Source organism: Idiotropiscis lumnitzeri, chromosome 16 (assembly GCF_059441095.1).
Source record: "Idiotropiscis lumnitzeri isolate Australia: NSW breed Sydney's pygmy pipehorse chromosome 16, RoL_Ilum_1.0, whole genome shotgun sequence".
NCBI lineage: Eukaryota > Metazoa > Chordata > Actinopteri > Syngnathiformes > Syngnathidae > Idiotropiscis > Idiotropiscis lumnitzeri.
Genome location: NC_142406.1, coordinates 10,637,979 through 10,655,114, shown reverse-complemented (window position 1 = coordinate 10,655,114; position 17,136 = coordinate 10,637,979). Strand labels below are relative to the sequence as shown.

At 43.1% G+C, this 17,136-nt stretch overlaps 4 protein-coding genes across 10 annotated transcripts in view; 2 read left to right on the top strand and 2 right to left on the bottom strand.

Annotated features, from left to right (window-relative positions):
• The first annotated feature begins 133 nt into the window (after window positions 1-133).
• LOC148321378 (peptidyl-prolyl cis-trans isomerase FKBP14-like) lies at window positions 134-2,201 on the top strand. The gene is made up of 4 exons (XM_088318738.1): window positions 134-473; window positions 578-738; window positions 1,052-1,179; window positions 1,533-2,201. Exons 1-4 carry the CDS (start codon window positions 175-177, stop codon window positions 1,695-1,697), a joined length of 753 nt encoding a protein of 250 aa, XP_088174864.1. The 5' UTR covers window positions 134-174; the 3' UTR covers window positions 1,698-2,201.
• On the bottom strand, window positions 2,095-13,665 carry wipf3 (WAS/WASL interacting protein family member 3). Of its 6 annotated transcripts, none has more exons than XR_015846897.1 (10): window positions 13,528-13,649; window positions 6,814-6,953; window positions 6,418-6,523; window positions 5,609-5,716; window positions 5,107-5,218; window positions 4,855-5,016; window positions 4,063-4,725; window positions 3,572-3,750; window positions 2,894-2,995; window positions 2,095-2,805 (listed from the first exon to the last, which is right to left on the bottom strand). XR_015846897.1 is itself a non-coding variant. In XM_088318734.1 (10 exons), exons 4-10 carry the CDS (start codon window positions 5,693-5,695, stop codon window positions 2,765-2,767), a joined length of 1,302 nt encoding a protein of 433 aa, XP_088174860.1. In that variant the 5' UTR covers window positions 5,696-5,716; window positions 6,302-6,523; window positions 6,814-6,953; window positions 13,528-13,649; the 3' UTR covers window positions 2,095-2,764. The 6 variants fall into 6 exon arrangements, 5 of the variants coding, with proteins under 5 accessions (XP_088174860.1, XP_088174858.1, XP_088174859.1 ...); XM_088318734.1 differs by having other exon boundaries at window positions 3,572-3,706; window positions 6,302-6,523; XM_088318732.1 differs by having other exon boundaries at window positions 3,572-3,706.
• LOC148321377 (uncharacterized) lies at window positions 8,181-13,660 on the bottom strand. 2 transcript variants are annotated; one of them, XM_088318740.1, is made up of 2 exons: window positions 13,528-13,660; window positions 8,181-9,205 (listed from the first exon to the last, which is right to left on the bottom strand). In XM_088318740.1, exon 2 carries the CDS (start codon window positions 9,180-9,182, stop codon window positions 8,811-8,813), a length of 372 nt encoding a protein of 123 aa, XP_088174866.1. In that variant the 5' UTR covers window positions 9,183-9,205; window positions 13,528-13,660; the 3' UTR covers window positions 8,181-8,810. The 2 variants fall into 2 exon arrangements, with proteins under 2 accessions (XP_088174866.1, XP_088174865.1); XM_088318739.1 differs by lacking the exon at window positions 13,528-13,660 and adding an exon at window positions 9,705-10,600.
• oxnad1 (oxidoreductase NAD-binding domain containing 1) overlaps window positions 13,113-17,136 on the top strand; it is a 5,385-nt gene continuing 1,361 nt past the window's right edge. Inside the window, exons 1-7 of the mRNA XM_088318737.1 lie at window positions 13,113-13,266; window positions 13,568-13,680; window positions 14,235-14,301; window positions 14,378-14,481; window positions 15,579-15,720; window positions 16,606-16,851; window positions 16,984-17,092. Coding sequence (XP_088174863.1) covers window positions 13,574-13,680; window positions 14,235-14,301; window positions 14,378-14,481; window positions 15,579-15,720; window positions 16,606-16,851; window positions 16,984-17,092 — 775 coding nt within the window. The 5' untranslated portion in view covers window positions 13,113-13,266; window positions 13,568-13,573. The remainder of the gene's footprint in view (window positions 13,267-13,567; window positions 13,681-14,234; window positions 14,302-14,377; window positions 14,482-15,578; window positions 15,721-16,605; window positions 16,852-16,983; window positions 17,093-17,136) is intronic.

Below are 17,136 nucleotides of genomic sequence, written 5' to 3'. Positions count from 1 at the left end.
TTATTTAATCAAATTAAGAAAAACAAATGCATTTTTAAATATTTTCAGTTTAGCATATTTTGGTCAAATTCATTAAATAGTGTGAAAGAGTTAATAATGACGTTGTCAGTGTGGGCGGAGTTTACGAGGAGACAGCAGCCAATCACACGCGCGCTTCCTGCAGCGGCGCTTCCCATGCTATATCACTGCCACGTCGAAGTGTCCGCGATTCCCAAACCTCTCACGTCGTGTACCTCCGTTCCATTTCGCGTATTTGCACACCGGCGTCGTAAAGAGGCCATGCTGCTGCCGGTGCTGAGCTGCTTGTGCTCCTCCCTGCTGGTCGCCGTCCGCGGCGGAGCTCTACCGGAGGCGGAGGTCAACATCGAAGTCCTGCACAAACCTTTCCTCTGTCATCGCAAATCCAAGTATGGAGACATGATGCTGGTGCACCATCAAGGCTACTTAGAGAATGGGACCATGTTTCATGACAGGTTGGTAATTGAAGTACAAGTCACGTGCATTGAAATCTAGCAACTCCTCAGGTTGTACGAAATGCATATAGCAGTGACAGTTGTCTTCCTGCATGCGTCTACAGTCGTGGTGATCCTGCTGACGGTGACAGGCAGGCAATGTGGTTCACATTGGGCATCAGGGAAGTGATCAAAGGCTGGGATAAAGGCCTGCAGAACATGTGTGCAGGCGAGAAAAGAAAGTTGATTATACCTCCTTCTTTTGCCTTTGGGAAAGAAGGAAAAGGTACTGATGAGCATCTGCATGCATGTGTTACTACTCTGTTATTTGGCATGTTTCTATCTTGCATGTAAACTTCTGCTGTTCTTAAATGGCTCTTTAGGACTGCCACACTGATTGAAGGGTTCAGTCAGTATTTTTATTTTTCTACCGTGGAGCATGTGACCAATATTAAGCCTTGCATCGGTAAGATCACTCACTAATAAAAATTAACACCCACAAAATGCTACAATGAAGACTTTCTAACTAACCCTAATCTACTCTGAAGTGATATCAGGTGTGTCTTTATAGCTCTCACTCTGCACTGGTCCATGCTTAGGTAAAATCCCTCCTGAAAGCACCTTGACCTTCATCATTGAGTTGCTTGAGATCAGAAACGGCCCAAGGTCGCACGAGTCGTTCCAGGAGATGGATCTCAATGACGACTGGAAGCTTTCAAAGTCTGAGGTGAAGATAATCAAGACTTTGAAAAAAAAACACGCTGTTCCTTCTAATAAGATGCATATTTTCAATGTACTATTTACTATACTCAGCACAACTGAGCGTGACATTTACTAGTCTATGAATAGTAAATAGACTTCCTAACCAAAACATTAATATTTGCATCTTATAATGAAATAGACATGGAGCAGAATTCATCCTAATATTTTGCTACGCTAATGCAGCAGTATTTAGCTCAAACATTACTCCAACTGCAACTATCACAATGGCGACCAATATTGGTGTACCTAATGAAATGTCCGTTGATTTGTGTGCACCCTTTTCGTTAACACAATTTTAATCTGGTTTTGTCTTGGCAGGTAAAACAATACTTGAAGAAGGAGTTTGAGCGTAATGGCTACCCTCCAAATGACACCTTGCATGAGAATATGGCCGAAGACATTTTTGCCAAGGAAGATGAAAATAAAGACGGCTTCATATCCTCCAAGGAGTTTACCTACAAGTACAAACACGATGAACTTTAAAGACACTCATATATATTCTACTTTTATTTTAACTGTGTGTTTGCCCAACATTGCATTCATTTGTGAACATGTATGAAGCTACAGTTTTTGTGTAGTGATCTTTCACAAATGTCTAACTTTGCTCTGATTGGTCCGCGTGAACTACCAAATGGATTTGCTGTTGTTATCATGTCAAACTTTGTAATAAATGTAAAAAAAAAACATTTGGTGCATGACCATGAGTACACTCGTTTCCTTCTACATTCCAGAAGCATAAATATTAGGTTAACTCAAGTATGTACATTGAAAAAAGAGTTTGATAGAAATGTGAATAAATGAAAAGAAAACATGGTTTGGATTCAGAAAACACCTGCTCTCATTTTGCTGCTATGTCACAAAATGAACAAAAACATTAAGATAATATGTTGTTTGCATTTTTATTTTCTATCAAACAAAGAAGTTGTTGCACTTGTATGTTGTCTCTTTCAATCAATTTGATCAATAAAGTCAATTGAAAAAGTGTTATTTCATGACGTTTCACATAATTGGCCAACAGGTGGCACTGTTGTTACAATTCTGGTTAGCACATTCCCGAGAGGACACCTAATATATCAAGTAAATGTACAAAAGTGCACTTGTGGAGTCACAGTAGAAGTCAGTAATAATGCAGATATTTATAATCTATCTCTCTATATATGTGTATATCAAATTTGCCACAACGATAATCTTGTGTTAAAATTGGACGACAATATCAAAAGTTCCAAATCTCTGCAGATGTTGCCACTGTCAATAAAGATCATTCTCATTTATATTGTGTGCAGATAACAAAATATTCAAACCATTTCAAACAAACCACATCCAAAATAATCTCTGGAAGAAATTCACCAGAGAGGATGAGTAGGGAGAGCCCTCCTCTCACACACATTCAAAACATTCCACTCCAGAGAAGGTCAGAGGTCACATTCTGTAGTATGAGGCGTGGCTAACACACACGCACGATGCCTGCCTCCGAACCAGAAGTGCCTGGCTGTTGTGTTATTGTTATGCGTGTCCTAACCTTTGTATCCAGGAATTGTGTGGGATGAATCTCATCTGAGGTGTGACCTGATCCCATGGGGGGCAGGATTTACTGGTAAGAGAGGATGGAGAGGGAAAAGAAAACATCGCAGAGCGTAATTATAGCACTGGGGCGGTGGGGGGTTTCCGTGCTGCAATACCTCTATTTTCTTTGCTTGGGTAGATGCGAGGGAAAGGCTTGAATTCATCCGGAGGAGGGAAATCTTCTATCGGGTGGAACTGGAATTTGGACTCAAAATCATCTGGGTAGAGTGAAGGAGCAATTGTGCTGTCATTTACAGACATTAAATTCAGCATTTAATTCTACCATTTGGAATGATGTGAATTGTTTGGATTTTGTTGCAGTATTACAATGCAGACATGTAAATATTTGCTGTACAAAGTTCTAGATCTACACGCTCTTGTTCAAATGCTTGGTTTTCCTGATAGAAAAATGAGGCCAAGAGAAATCATTTCCGACCTTTTTCCACCATTAGTGGGACCTGTATTCTATACAAAGAAAATAAATCTTTTCGGAAGGTGCTTGTAAGCACAGTCCAACCTATGGACTATGACAAAATCTCCAAAACACAAAAGGGAAAATGCGTGAAAGTTTCATTAGCTTGTGCACGAGTAGTCGAATGTCTTGCCTCAAACTCTGAAATCTAAATGTGGCTAATTTGGAGATTTACTGAAATATCCTCCACAATTAAACATATTTTGCTTGCAGCCTTGCACAAGTGAGCAAGCAGCATCCGAAGCACATTTAACATTTTAAGGCTGTTGTAATTAACAGGATGCCCCATCGTATCGCCAACGTTACAGTGACATGCACTCACCCAGACTGTGCAGGTGGCCATTCCTGACAATGGAGGGGGGCAGGGGAGGCGGCGGAGGGGGTGGAATGCGGCTGGACAGCTCAGTGGCGGGGGAACGTGCCGGAGGAGCTGGAGGAGGAGCCAGACGACTAGCACCTGCTCACATGAGTGAGTCATAGGTGTGTCATCAGAAACCTGATCTTTTACATGAAAAATACATTTCAATTGGATATGTTGCTACTTAGTCACGTGACGACTATGTTAGCGCCTGTCTGTGATCCATCCATTTATCGAACACTGGTAAGTGGCAAGCTGGTCGTCATTCAATCACAGAGCACATACAAAATATGACAAAACATTCACACGTCGATTCTCACCAAGGATCTTTCTGTGGTATCGATAATGTTGAGGTGAGCATTGCATTGCCACGTATAAGAGAGGGAGTCATTTAAAGTGTTCCAATCATTCACTCCGCAATGATCATTTGTTGTGAAGATGCAGTATGGACCAACCTGCATTTTTCGGCACAGCAGGTGGTCGTCTGGTTGGAGCGTTGCAGGGGTATGACGGCGGTAGAAAACGTAAGGCTGGTGAGGGCACCGCAGGAATTCTGGGCGGGGGCGGCGGGAAGGTGGATGGGCAGCTGGGAGTGTAGGAGCTTGGAAGAGGGGGAGGTGGTGGTGGGGGCGGTGGTCCTCGGATGGGAAACCTTGCAGGTTCAGGGTGGACAACAGAGGGCGGTGGAGGGTAGAAGGACCAAGAGGAGCGGTCCCGAGGGAGAGAAGGAGGGTTGTAAGTTGGAGGGGGAGGCGTCAAAGGTTGGGCGTTGGTGGTGTGTTGGTAGTGCTGGATGGGAAGCCAGGTGGGCTTTGTGACCTGAGATGGCGGCGGAGGGGGTGGGCAGGAGGGGAGAGGTGGTGGCTTGTTGGTGGGGCGGTCCTGGAAGGCTGGAGGTGGAGGAGGAGGAGGAGCAGAGGGCGGGGCAGGCGGTGTTGGCAGAGGGGGAGTGGCCAAGGGGAGAGGAGCGAGATGTTTGCTGGCGTGAGTCGGCGAGGGTGGGGCAGAGGAGGAGGCGAGTGGACGGGGGGCGACACCGCCAAAGGGGCCGATCAAGTCCGCCAAAGTGGGCGTGTTCCACAAGGGCTTGAGGGAGGCTGATGAGCTCGAACGGGACACTTGAACAAGGACGCACACAAGAATTTTCTTTTTCACAGACATGTATTAATGTACATCTAAGTGAGTTGCAAGCTTGGACACAGAACAAATTAAACACATAAGTCAGCTCCTTCTATATTTCTACCAACCTGGCATTTTGCCTGCCGTGTCTCGTTGCCCTATCGGCCTCAGGGTGGGAAACCCCCCTGCAAACAACCCACCCAAGGATGGCCCCATGGGTGCCGCACCTCCACATGGACCTTGAGCAGCACCAATATTGCTGGACACATCCCCACTTGTAGCCTTGGGCTCTGGGGTAGGGGGCGGTCGATACACATGCAGTTTGAGAACGAAAGTTAAAATGCATCATAAACAAGTCTGAATGTTTGCGTTTCTCTTACTGTCCACAACAGGGGCACTGCGGTCATTGACCTGTGTAACCTTCTTGAGTCTGGCTCCCTTCTGGATGTCGGCTAACAGGGCGCTCCTGCCACCTCCTCCACTAAACTGGACCTTCCGAGATAATTGGAAAATGTGACACGGACAAATGAATATTAGAATCATTTCACAGTAAAGTGTGACATATTCTCACATTAGTCTGGTTTGTTAATAAGACATCTTGTACACCGCTGTCCTTCCTCAAGCTCTTTGGCTGACATTGTGTAATATGATGAAAATATATCAATAATTATATGTATTTTTTTTCAGGTGACGTTTCTCACCTAAAAACGTTTACAAGACTTTTGACTATAGACCAATGATTAAATTACCATGTGGACACTGTGCACCTACTTGGGAAACATAAAACTGGGCTTCCATCAATAATGCAAATAACCTCCAGGTTTTAAAGCAAGAGAGGGAGACAAACAGCGACAATCCCAAAATTTTGAAATATTTTCTTACCGGTGGCGGTGCAGTGCTGGGGGGTGGCGGAGGCGGAGGCGGCGGCGGAGGGGGCGCCATCGGAGGAGGCGGCGGTGGTATCGGCATGTTTGGAGGCCTCGGCTATACCTGTAGAAGACAACGCTATAAAAAAATAAATGAATAAATAATTGGCCAGAAGCTTCTACTGTGCACACACAACACTTTAGTTGACCTCTCGCCCGATTCTCCGAACAGGAAGCTCATTCAGCAGCGAGCAGCGCAAAACAGGAAACAGAAAAGCTCTCCATCCTCTCTGGAGAAGTCCAACCCCCCCGCCCCCTCCCTCCTGCCCCTCCTTGCCCTGTCTTCCCACAATGCCCCATGGCGCGAGTCAGGAGGGGAACAATGCTGTGTGTTGTGTGAGAGGTAATAGACTCCCATCCTTCAACGCCTTCAGTTGACAATTTGTGCTGCAGTGGATGAGAAACCGACTTACCGTCAGCAATTTGAGCGTCTCTGGTAATTTAATAAACAACACTAAAGCTGCTTATGTCTGTATTTGCCGTCGCGTTGACACACTATGCTAGAAAAATAGTGGGACACCCCTCAGTTTTAGTTGCGTCTTAATATTTTTAACTTACGTTATATTTTGTTAATAACGTGTACTTGTAAGTGCTGATCTCAACCGTATCAGGGATGAACACCAACAGAGATTGTGAGCCAGACACTCACTATGCAACTGGCAGGCAGTCCCTCCGTTACTATTTCTATCGTCATAAGTGTGTCAGCCGTCTCCGTGACACTGCCAGCGAGGACTTTTAAACCAGCCAAGTTGACTGCTGGCTTACCATGGTGTAAAACGGGTGGAAGACACCTCATGCCACAGTTGTTGTTTTCAACTTGGAGACCTTTTAATTCCGCCTACAAAAAAAAAAAAGACCTCCCGGAGATCAGCTGCCAACAAAACATTTGATTAGTACGCAACGATTTGTCACCAAAAAATGAGAGGGTTGGTATCATACAAAGATTATACTTGAGTTACTGTTCATTGTAAAACTAATCTTTTAAATTCTGTACCCAATATGTTGTCATGTGTGTATCTGCACAGTAAATGGAGAATTGTGTTCTTGTTGCAAAAGCAACACTTAAGGTACACATTGAAGACTGCTTCTATGCATTTAATGAGCAATAAAAAAAAAAAGCTGTCTTGAAAAGTCAAACAGTATGAAGGAACGTGGACCAACCTTCACAGAGTCAGAAGTCCACCTGCCAGCTTTCACAAAGTCCTCAGCTTTAAGTAGCGCAGAAAACTGACCTCATGGCTTTATTTTTAACCCGGCTGGTCGGCTGCCTGTCATTAACCAAAAACTACCTGCAAAAAAAACTTTCCCCAAAAACTTTAAGTTAAGTTTCTTCTTTTTGAACGTTCACGATGCAGCCATGTGCACATGAACAGTGGACTATTGATTGCTGCAGGAGTTCTCCCACACGGTGTGCTGTGCAGAAGTGGAGCGGTACAATACACACTGCAAAAAGGGGGCAGGACATGACACAACTGGGAAGAAACACTGGGAGGGGGGAACACATACGTACATAGTGGTTGGACACAATTACTTACTCTGCTGTTTGTATGGCAACAGGCAGATACTGCAAAGAGGTTAAACGTACTTTCTGCTATCTAGTGGAAGAGCATTTGCAGGACTATAGTTGTTCTGCCTGGCAAAATACGTCATTCATGAACAACATTGAATAAAACAAAGCGGCACATCTGATCTGGTATGGTTGACAACCACCATATAAATGATATTGCAAAAATAACTAAATAAATAAATAAAAAATCCTAAAAAAAAAACCATTCATGACAAGGTAAAAAAAACAACAAATATATACATTGAAAGCACACATCAAGACTTATAGAAATGTACAAAGTTTAGGGAATTATAAAGAAATGTGTACAAACTGAAGTAATATTAAATTATGCAAATTGACACTTTTTTTTTTTTTAGCATGGCATCCACAATGCGGTTCCCTGTTGACACTTGAACATACCAGTCAGTTAATTACCGTAAGATATGATTTTGCAACAATACCCATCCATGCTTTTATTTTGAATTTAGTGACATATTACGGACTGGCAGGCCAATCAACGGAAGTGCACCCCCTGCAGGTGAAATGGCGACATGACAGCTCAACCTTAATAGAATGCATGGACTATCATGCAACTACCAGCCTGTGTTACTTCATTAGCGCAAATGTGTTCAATTATTGAAACAAAAAGGGCGATTGGGTAATTTCTTTATCGCGAAAGCAATAACGTGACAGCAAATTACAGAGGAATGCAGTGACACAAGCGTACTCCTCCCTGGAGCTGGAAAAACAATAACACTTGCGTCCTCAGTTTGACACACATTGTACTGGCATTGTTCTTTTGGAATCATTTCAAGATAATTAACTGACACCGAAGTAGGCTACAGGGTTTGTGCAAAATGGTGTACTCTCCTGACCTCCATGCAGGTAGTTCAGTGCCCACTCATGTGCCCTCGTGTTGTGTAGTTGTGATCGGCTCCACCTCACCACAATTGTAGGATAAACAAAGTACATTGACACTCGATGGTAGCAACCGTTTGATTTATTGCTCATATGTTACCTCCATTTCAATATTCACAGGTGATCTGAACACAGCGTACCATAAAAACAAAACCCAACGTCAGGGGGCGGCGTCGCATCTTTTCACATCTCATGATATGACATCAGTGTTTGACTTCATTTGTCCGCGCCTCTCTTCAAAAATGTTAAACCTAGTTGGTTTTAATCCTTCATTAAAAAAATCAAATCAAATCAAACATAAGGTATTTATATGAAATCAATTTACTTGCACTCCTACCAAATCATTTACAGATTCACAAACATCCCTCAAGGCCTTCCAACTGTTTCATAAATGCGTTTTCACGGAAGGCACATCCTTCATTTTTATCTATTAAATGTCATAATCACACGCAGGCATGTAAAAGGGCAATATGTTACATAAAGAAGAGGACAGCATACAATGTCACTTGATGGAGTCGGCGTCAAAACGAATATACCCCCATCTTTCCCGTGACCCTTCAGTCCTCTCTGTTCCTTGTCATCTTCCTCCTCACCATCACAACCAACCTACAGAAACTTCGGCACACCTCAAGGGAAGGAAGCCTTTTCCTTCGCATCTTTGTCAAGTCAATTTTGGTACCTTCTTCAATATCGATCACCGAACGTCGTCGGTCGCTGGCGCCACGTTCTCTGAGCCTTTATCCTCGACGGGAAGGCCTGTACGCACCTTCCTCTTCATTTTAAACCGGCCCGAGCGGGACACGTTCATATTTCGGCGGCAAGTCTGCTCGTTGAACAGGGACTCGATGTGGGAGTCGTCGTAGGTCTCGTCGCTGAAGAGGCAGGAGCCGTTGGTGGGCTCTTGTTGGGATAGAGACTGCTCGGTGGTGGTCTTGGAATCTTTGGATTTCTCTTGTGCAAAAGGGTCAAAGTCTGGTCCATATGAGCAGGGGGAACTTTGGTCCTTGGAGCCCCCTGGCTTCTTCTTTGGCAGGAAGGCCCTCCACCATTTTGCCCTCTCTGTCATCTTTGACGGGGGTGAGGGGCGACCTAGCAGAGGAGACATTATTGCATCATTGTCTTACATCACAAATGTTTCATAGTACCACCTTGAACAATCTAGCTGAGCGAATCCTAACCAGTGTGCCATGAGAAATTATCCAATTTCACTTCATTAGTCAGACAATAAATTATTCACAATTCAAGATATCTTTGCCCGTGACGTATACTGACACGCATGACAACTAAATGCTAATACCAGTTAACCTGCGTATCCACTTACTGTGTCATTTCTGAGATTTTTTTTCCCCCAGACTACACTGACTCAAATCCAATTTACAGTTTGAAAGGTAAAAATGTGACTGTATTAAATAACCCAACAATGATTTCATTGACTTGTTAGATCACAATTTCTGTCTGCCGCGGGACTTCCCACCTCCTAATCTTGTTAAAGCCTTCTTTGTAAAACAGGTTTAATGGGTTGCGAGTAAAGAAGAACAAACTCAAACTGGGATTAAAATGTGGATTTTATGCAAAGCAAAGCGCTTACCGGAGGAAAATCAGGAGCTGGCGACACTTGTGATGATCCAAATCACGATGAAACCAATGTTGATAGTGATCTAATTTAAAACCACTGCCTTGCCTTCAAACAACAGTGACAGCAATTCTCCAAATAGAGCTGTACAGATTTCACACTGGAGTAGGCCGCCTTGTCTTCTCTGATATCTCACCGGCAAAAATGTCGTACCCCACCAAAGTTACTTCACTTAAGTCTGGACTTTCCTTAAGAATTGTGCCAAAATGTTCACATGAAATGACACATAAGAGGTGTCGCTTTGCGCTGACTGAACCAGCAGGTTTCCGTCCCCGAAACTCTCATGTCGTTGCACCTGCGCGCACTCCCGATTGGCTGCCAGCGACAAAGTGGTCACGTGAGCCCCACCTAGGTTAAACTGCTGTGTCGTGTGGGCGGGGTTTGTTGTTGCCAGGCAACTCAACCGATGGGAGCATGACTCGCTTCAGTGACGGATTAAAAAAAAAAAAAAAGTAATCCTTTGTATCGGATTTGCGGGACCCAACCCATCATTGACAGTTTTTTTTGGCCAGAGATTCCCTCAAATGTGGTTTACAGAATTAATTGCCTAGGTGACGTTTAATTTCATTAGACGTTAGTAAAGGTCAGCGGCGGCAATTAAAAAAAAAAAAAAAATTAAAATAATAATGCAGACTCCTATGTCACAAGTAGAAATGTTTTTTTTTTGTCAGTTTGTCTCAAAACGCTTTTGCATACCTTTGCTTAATGTTTGCAACCAAAAAGCCCCCCAAAATTATCTCACGAAGAAAGACAAGCGCAAAATGCATCCATTAACTGAAAATTGTTCAACAAGTACGTCACGTTGACTGGACATTTTTCAATTGGTTTCTCAGCACTTTTGAAGGCTTTAAACTGAACTGACGCACAAAACATGAACAATTACACTGTAATGTAAATAAAAAAAAGTTGCATCTTTAAAGTAAAGCGACATATTGACAGAGCCAAAATAGAGGGGAAAGGCTAAGAGTCGCGACATGTCTTCTAATTTGTGGGTATGGGTGTGTGTGTCTATGAGTCAGCGTGTGTCTGTGTGGTTTGGCTTTTGATGGGTGGTGTCAACATGGCAGGCTGTGCACAAATCACACTGAAGTTTTTTTTTTTTTTTTTAAATCGTAAATAAAAGTATACTTTTTGCTCAAAGTGGTTAATGCAAATCAAATGTGATAGGACAAACCGAAAATCACAACAACTACCCATTTCTGTTTTTTGTTTTTATTGGGAGGGCTACAAGTCGCCAGCCAGTTGCAGGGATGTTATTTATTCATGATCACTTATCATGAATCAAAAGTGCTATAAATATTTTTCTATTACGTGACGTCTGCTTTTTGGCCTGTTTTCCTGCTGCTTCTCTTTCCTACAACTGCCCTTCTCTCCTGCTCAGAGGCGATGATCAAAGTGAGACGGTTGCTAAGGAGGATCTGGCATTAACCGACTGAGACCAGTCCAAACTGACGGTGCTTCATTTGACTGAATGGACTCCAATACGTTTTTTGACTAACATTAATCAGCATCTTAGCCTGTGACGAAAGTTGTCAAGTCAGCATTCATTGCAGCGTTCCTGGATTTTTATTTGCTTGGATGGGATTTTTGTTTGGTGAACAATGGGCCTGAAAAGCCCTTTGAGACTCTTTTGTGATTAAGGCCTGTATAAATAAACCTGTCTTGATTTGCTGCGTTTTCCATTTGCGCTTGTCCTGAAGCAACTTTTGAATCCAAATTCGTACTGCACGTGCATGAAGCCTGAAACCGCAAACCAGTACAATACAACTTTATTTATATAACGCATGTTTGCCTGCTATTTTTTTACTTACATATTTCTATGGGCTTATAGTCTGCGTATGAATTTATAAGACATATAGAACATGCAAATAAATCATAATGAACGATGCACGTCTGCACTTGTGCCTTAAGGGCGAGGACACTAATGAGCCGTTTTGATCCCTGTGCCGCGTGTGCGTACGAGCCAAGTTAGTCACTGTCAAAACGATACACCTGAAAATATCTTTTTGCCATTGCGGCAGAATTGAACAACAGGTTGAACCGAGGTGTGCGAGCCATGGGAACGAGAGCAGAAGGCAGCCAGTTGGACTGGTAGGGTCAGCTTGCAAAACACCTGTAAGGAAGTGAGCTAAAAGAGGCAAGGAACTGTTGTCAATTCCAAGCAGTCCTGCTTTTTCAGGAAATATTGAACACAGGCCCGTGAAAGATGAGATTTTCCCCTGTGGACCAACAATGCATCACTCTTTACATATTCTCTGTACATTTGGGTGGAGTACTGCCTTTGAGTGTCGATATACTACATTGTGTGCTTTTGTTTATTTAGCCGGTTTTCATTTCGCATTTCGTGAGTTTCTAAATGCGGTTATTTATAGACCTTGAGCTGTTTTGTTTCCTTCTCTAAATATGACCTATAGTTTTATTACAAAATTTAATTTTGGCATTAACCATGACTTTGCCTTGGTACACCTTGTTCAGGCAAATAATATCCACACCCAGCTACGTTATCATGGTGCTTAAATTTGCACGTCCACACCCTACACATAAAGCCACCACATGATGTGGGCATGACTTTGATCAAGTTTTATATACAAAAGGTGCTCCGTTTTCTTGTTTTTTTTAAGCAGAGTAATTTTCACAATGTGCAATGTCATCATGCTTAACTTGACCTTGATCAACGGTTATATTAATTCAATAACTGCAATTTACTTACGCTAGATTTTAAACTTTTTTTTTGCAAATTAGAGAGCAATACAGACTAAAGACAGAATGCACAATACAGTCAAAGCATTGAAAACAAGTCAGAAGTGCAACAGTAACACTCGCGGCCAATTACTCCTGTTATATTTACTTCAGTATGTATTTATAGTTTCCCATACTGTTGAGAATGCTTGATTGGTTGATGCCAAATTGTAATTTATTTTACTGATTCGAATTCCTCACAGGGTAATTACATTTTACACACGGCGCTACTGTACATTTATTCTAGCTGCATACCACACAGACCCAGATCACACACGTGCAGGCATGCAAAGAGAGACGCCTGAGTGAAAGAGGTGCACGAATGTGAATGCACCTCTTGAGTTCAGGTGATAGTGGGTGCCTGGCTCAAGGGCATTTCACCAGTAGCCATTTTTACATTTTGTCTGCAGGCAGAACTTGAAATGTTGTTACACTCAGGCCCATATGCCCAATTGCTCCCATCATACAGTAAATTCATATATTTATAAACGGAAATATTTGCCTCTGCATTAACAAACGTATTTAAAACTTGTGAAGTGCAGTATCATCAAATATGCTCAAGTTGTTTAGATGAAAGGTGAAGGTGACAGTGCTCCCTCCAAGTTCTAAACGTACAGCAGAGGGCGACGAACGTCACAGAGACGCAATGTAGAACACGTAAAATTGACACGAAGAAGAAACTACAACTGTCATGTAATGTTAACGTGACCAAGGTTGTTTACATATTACAGGGAGCTATACATGAACATCTTGTGACAATAACAGCCATATCCTTTTGGTAAGACTCTTCAATTTCCCCACGAGAGTTTTGTTTGTGAGAGCTAAACCGGGACGCTTTTGTTAGCATTGTAGCTAATGAGCTAAGAAGTAACAATGGCATGAATGAGACGCTTACGCCGTGGGACGATACAAACTGCAAATAATTTATCACATGATGCCATAACCCAAGTTATGCTGTGATATGAATAGTAAAAAGCAATATAATTTATTTACATGATTATGATGTTTTGTTCGAATACGTCGTTGTTTGACAACTCACGCGAGATGTTGCTCCTGGCTGCTCATTGATATCTTCGCAGGTAGAGATGAGCGTCCACTGCGTCCTGACGTCCGCTGGCCGGAGCTTCTCTTTATCGTGTCCCGTCGCCGGTTTAGTCCGCCGTCTCCGACCTGCTCCCTCCTCCATCACTCGGTGAGTCCACTTGATTACTTCTATCCTTTGTTAAAGTGTCATATGCCTCGATGTTGACTTCTAATGATAATGACAGAAAGGTAGTCCCTTACTAATAATGTCGGATCTACTTTCCAAATTGGTAATCCAGTACTGTCCAATGTTTACCAACCTGTTTTGAGCACATGGAAAAAAAAACACAGCACCAAACAAAAATGTCAAAAAGTATATACACAGTATATATAGTAAAATACTTACTCAATGTCAAGTACAGGCCTGTTGAGTTGAACACCAAGTTAATATACTAGCACAAATTGAAAATACACACACAAACAGATCTTAAATGTTCATTTTTTAACTCATCAAGTGACACCGGACATGTCCTGCAGAATCAGATTTTGCAAGATAGACAGGTGTCATGTTATGGTCATAAAATTCAGTATTCAAGTATTAATTGGATATTTTGCCTTTCATGTTGCTCAGATTAATTCTACATGACTTCAAATTCCAGCACCATTCATAAAAAGTGCAACAAGTGCAATCCACTTTTTCACTGCATTTTTTTTTCTTCTTAGAAGGAACATGTCCTCCAAAAGACAAATGGACCATCTGGAGAGGACGGCAAGCAACCAAAGACAAATTGTAAGATGATACATTTTATCGATAGACCAATTCTAACTTTCAGATCAAATGCTTTATCCCTGAACTCCACACGCAGGCTGTGTATCCTGCTCAAGTGTGCGGCATCATGAACGAGTCGGAGTCGGTAAAACGTCTCAGGTTAACAACCCATCCGGACTTTACCTTCAAGGCGGGACAGTGGTAAGTAGAGACATAGTCCTTTTCAAAACTAAAAATATTACCATGGAGGTCAGGTGTAACTATTGTTTCCTATAGAACATGTATTTCACAAGGCCTGCAATGCTTTTATACACCAGCTGGGGGCAGTGTTTCATTCACTATAGCACACGCAAGATTGCTGATAACTTTTTTTTAAAGTGAACTCAAGACGGCAAGAATAATCTAGATTTTTGAAAAACTATTGTAAAATTAGTATTTATTCAACATATATGGGATCCTCCTCATCCTCATGCATAAACCATAATTTAAGGGATTGATTTGCTCAGATTTTACGTCGGTTTAGATGCAAAGCCACTATGAGGGAAATTCCGTACAGGTCAAGTCAAGTCATCAGTGGATAATTCAGCCATATTGATCGATGCTTTCACGCGGCTTTGATATGAATAATAGCTAATTACCAATTTCTGAATTAACAAGTTCTGGCTTCACGGGGGTGCGCGTCTGTCAGTCAACGCTGCCAATTCTAATGAGCAGAACGCGTACACGAGCGCATACTGTAGGTGGGCGGCAGCGAGATAGAAAAACCCAGCAGCCAGTTCCCCTGCAGCGCTTGATAATGAATGTAAATACATGGAAAGCCTTGAGTCTGAGGAAAAAAAGGGGCTGCTAAGTTGTTCGTCTCCAGGTGGTAGAGGCTGAGGAGGTGGTGGTGGGTGGAACATACGTGTTCTTTTCACAGCAGATCCATATTCATGACGCCGGAGGTCGAGTTAAACAGACGGTCATTGTTTACTTGGCGTTGTTGTGTTCGTCTCTGGGTCACGTGTTGAAGGACACCATGTCACCGCTGTTCTAAGACCAGCACGCTTTTGTTTGGCCGCTTCTCGTTTTCTAGAACCCTCGTCCTTGCTAAGGTCAAAGGTCGCAATCTCTCCACACAATCCCAATTTGACCTTCGGCTCAGCATGTTTCTACCCTCCAGTCGAGCATTGTGTAGCCAGTTGAACAGTCAGGCTTTCTCTTGTTCTCATATTGTGGCGTGGCCGCTAGGGAAGGACGAGCGGGAAGCTTAGCAAGCTGTAACGGAAATCAAAGTCATAATCCGGCTTTGTTTGCAGGGTGGACTTCTTCATCCCCGGAGTGGACAAGGTGGGCGGTTTCTCCATGTGCTCCAGCCCAGGTCTGCTGCAGAGGGAAGGCGTCATGGAGCTGGCCGTCAAATTTGCCAATCACCCACCAGCGCACTGGGTTCACACAGCGGTGAGTGGGCTGACAAGAGTTTCTTTTTTTTTTATTCCAAATCAGTCAGACCCTTGCTTGGATTTTAGACAGTTATCACAAACACTAGAATTGAAAAAAAAACCATTTGTGGGCAAAAATTAAATCAAAATGACTAATAAACTGGCTGTTTGGGAATCTCCCAAAATTCCCGATGGCCACCACGTCCTTGCACACTTGGCATCCGGCATGAGTCACCCAAGTCGCACTATAAAAATATCCACTATGCTACTTAATTTTTTTTTTTGTTAATCTCCTGTATGAATGTGAACAATGTGTGCTCCCAGCTTTTTCTGTGTTTGTCTACAGCTCCTGTGTGTGACAGCGAGGATGAATAAATGGAAGTAGTGCGAGACGCGTGTTTGGAGACACTGTGGGATCCTTTGATCCTGTTTGTTTGAAATCGTTTTCTTCCCTGTGAGCCGTAACAGTACGGCAACTGCGCTATCAGTTTAAGACGAGTGGCTGTTTTTCTTTTTTTGGGGGGGCTCTGGCTCAGATGTGTACGAAAGTATATTTACTGCTTATTTAACATCAAAAGAGTTCCTCAGTGTAACCTGCCAAGCTGTCATGACAGCTTGCGGAGCTGCAGGTTTGGTGTGCGCGCTACCTGGTACTGATCAGTGACTCGCTCTGATCTTAGCCTCAGTGTGTTTTTGTTGTGTCATATCACAGGCGAAAAGGTCAGCCAAAGAGTTAAGCGCTCGTCTGTCTCCCTGTTTTGTCTGGGTAACAGCAGTGTCAGACTTGTTTTCGTCACGAGCCTCTTCGTAGTTATGTGACTGTGAAACCACAAATATCGTAGGTGAAACTGTCTGCCCAAAATTAAATATTTTGAATTAACGATATCATTTTCCCTCCCCACAGTGCACTCTGGGTTCTCAGGTAGCGGTGCGCGTCGGTGGCGACTTCTACTTTGACCCCTCACCTTCGGACCCGGCCGTAGATCTGCTGCTGGTCGCAGGCGGCGTGGGCATCAACCCGCTGTACTCCATTTTGTCACACACGGCCGATTTGCTGCAGCTCAGCCGTGCCTCCGGTGGGCGGAGCTACAACATCGGCTCAGTCCACCTCTGCTACAGCGCCAAGACTACCGAGGAGCTTCTCTTCAAGGTATGTCCTTTTGGATCCTGGAAGGGATTCACAAACATCCAAAACCTTTTTTTTTGTTCATTTATTTATTTATTTAATTTTGCTGATGTTGTACTAACAAGTACTTTTGATTCTTACTTTCTACTTCCCAAGAATCCAATCCTGCGGGCATGCAAGGAGTTTCCGGAGAAGTTGACGTGTGAATTCCATGTCACCCAGCAGAGCACAGCTATTGAGCCACATCTTCAGCCTTTTGTCAACCGTAAGTCACATACAGTAATCAAAAGCGATGGCTTAGTCCTGAAA

What these genes read in the sequence shown, in the direction of transcription:
- LOC148321378 (XM_088318738.1), top strand. Translation starts at nt 175, where the DNA reads ATGCTATATCACTGCCACGTCGAAGTGTCCGCGATTCCCAAACCTCTC. An exon ending in GGGACCATGTTTCATGACAG is followed by an intron (nt 474 to 577) that starts GTTGGTAATTGA and finishes ATGCGTCTACAG; the next exon opens with TCGTGGTGATCCTGCTGACG. An exon ending in CTTTGGGAAAGAAGGAAAAG is followed by an intron (nt 739 to 1,051) that starts GTACTGATGAGC and finishes GTCCATGCTTAG; the next exon opens with GTAAAATCCCTCCTGAAAGC.
- wipf3 (XM_088318736.1), bottom strand. Translation starts at nt 5,695, where the DNA reads ATGCCGATACCACCGCCGCCTCCTCCGATGGCGCCCCCTCCGCCGCCG. An exon ending in TGCTGTGCCGAAAAATGCAG is followed by an intron (nt 3,707 to 4,062) that starts GTTGGTCCATAC and finishes TCATGTGAGCAG; the next exon opens with GTGCTAGTCGTCTGGCTCCT. An exon ending in CCCAAGCAAAGAAAATAGAG is followed by an intron (nt 2,806 to 2,893) that starts GTATTGCAGCAC and finishes CTCTCTTACCAG; the next exon opens with TAAATCCTGCCCCCCATGGG.
- LOC148321377 (XM_088318740.1), bottom strand. Translation starts at nt 9,182, where the DNA reads ATGACAGAGAGGGCAAAATGGTGGAGGGCCTTCCTGCCAAAGAAGAAG.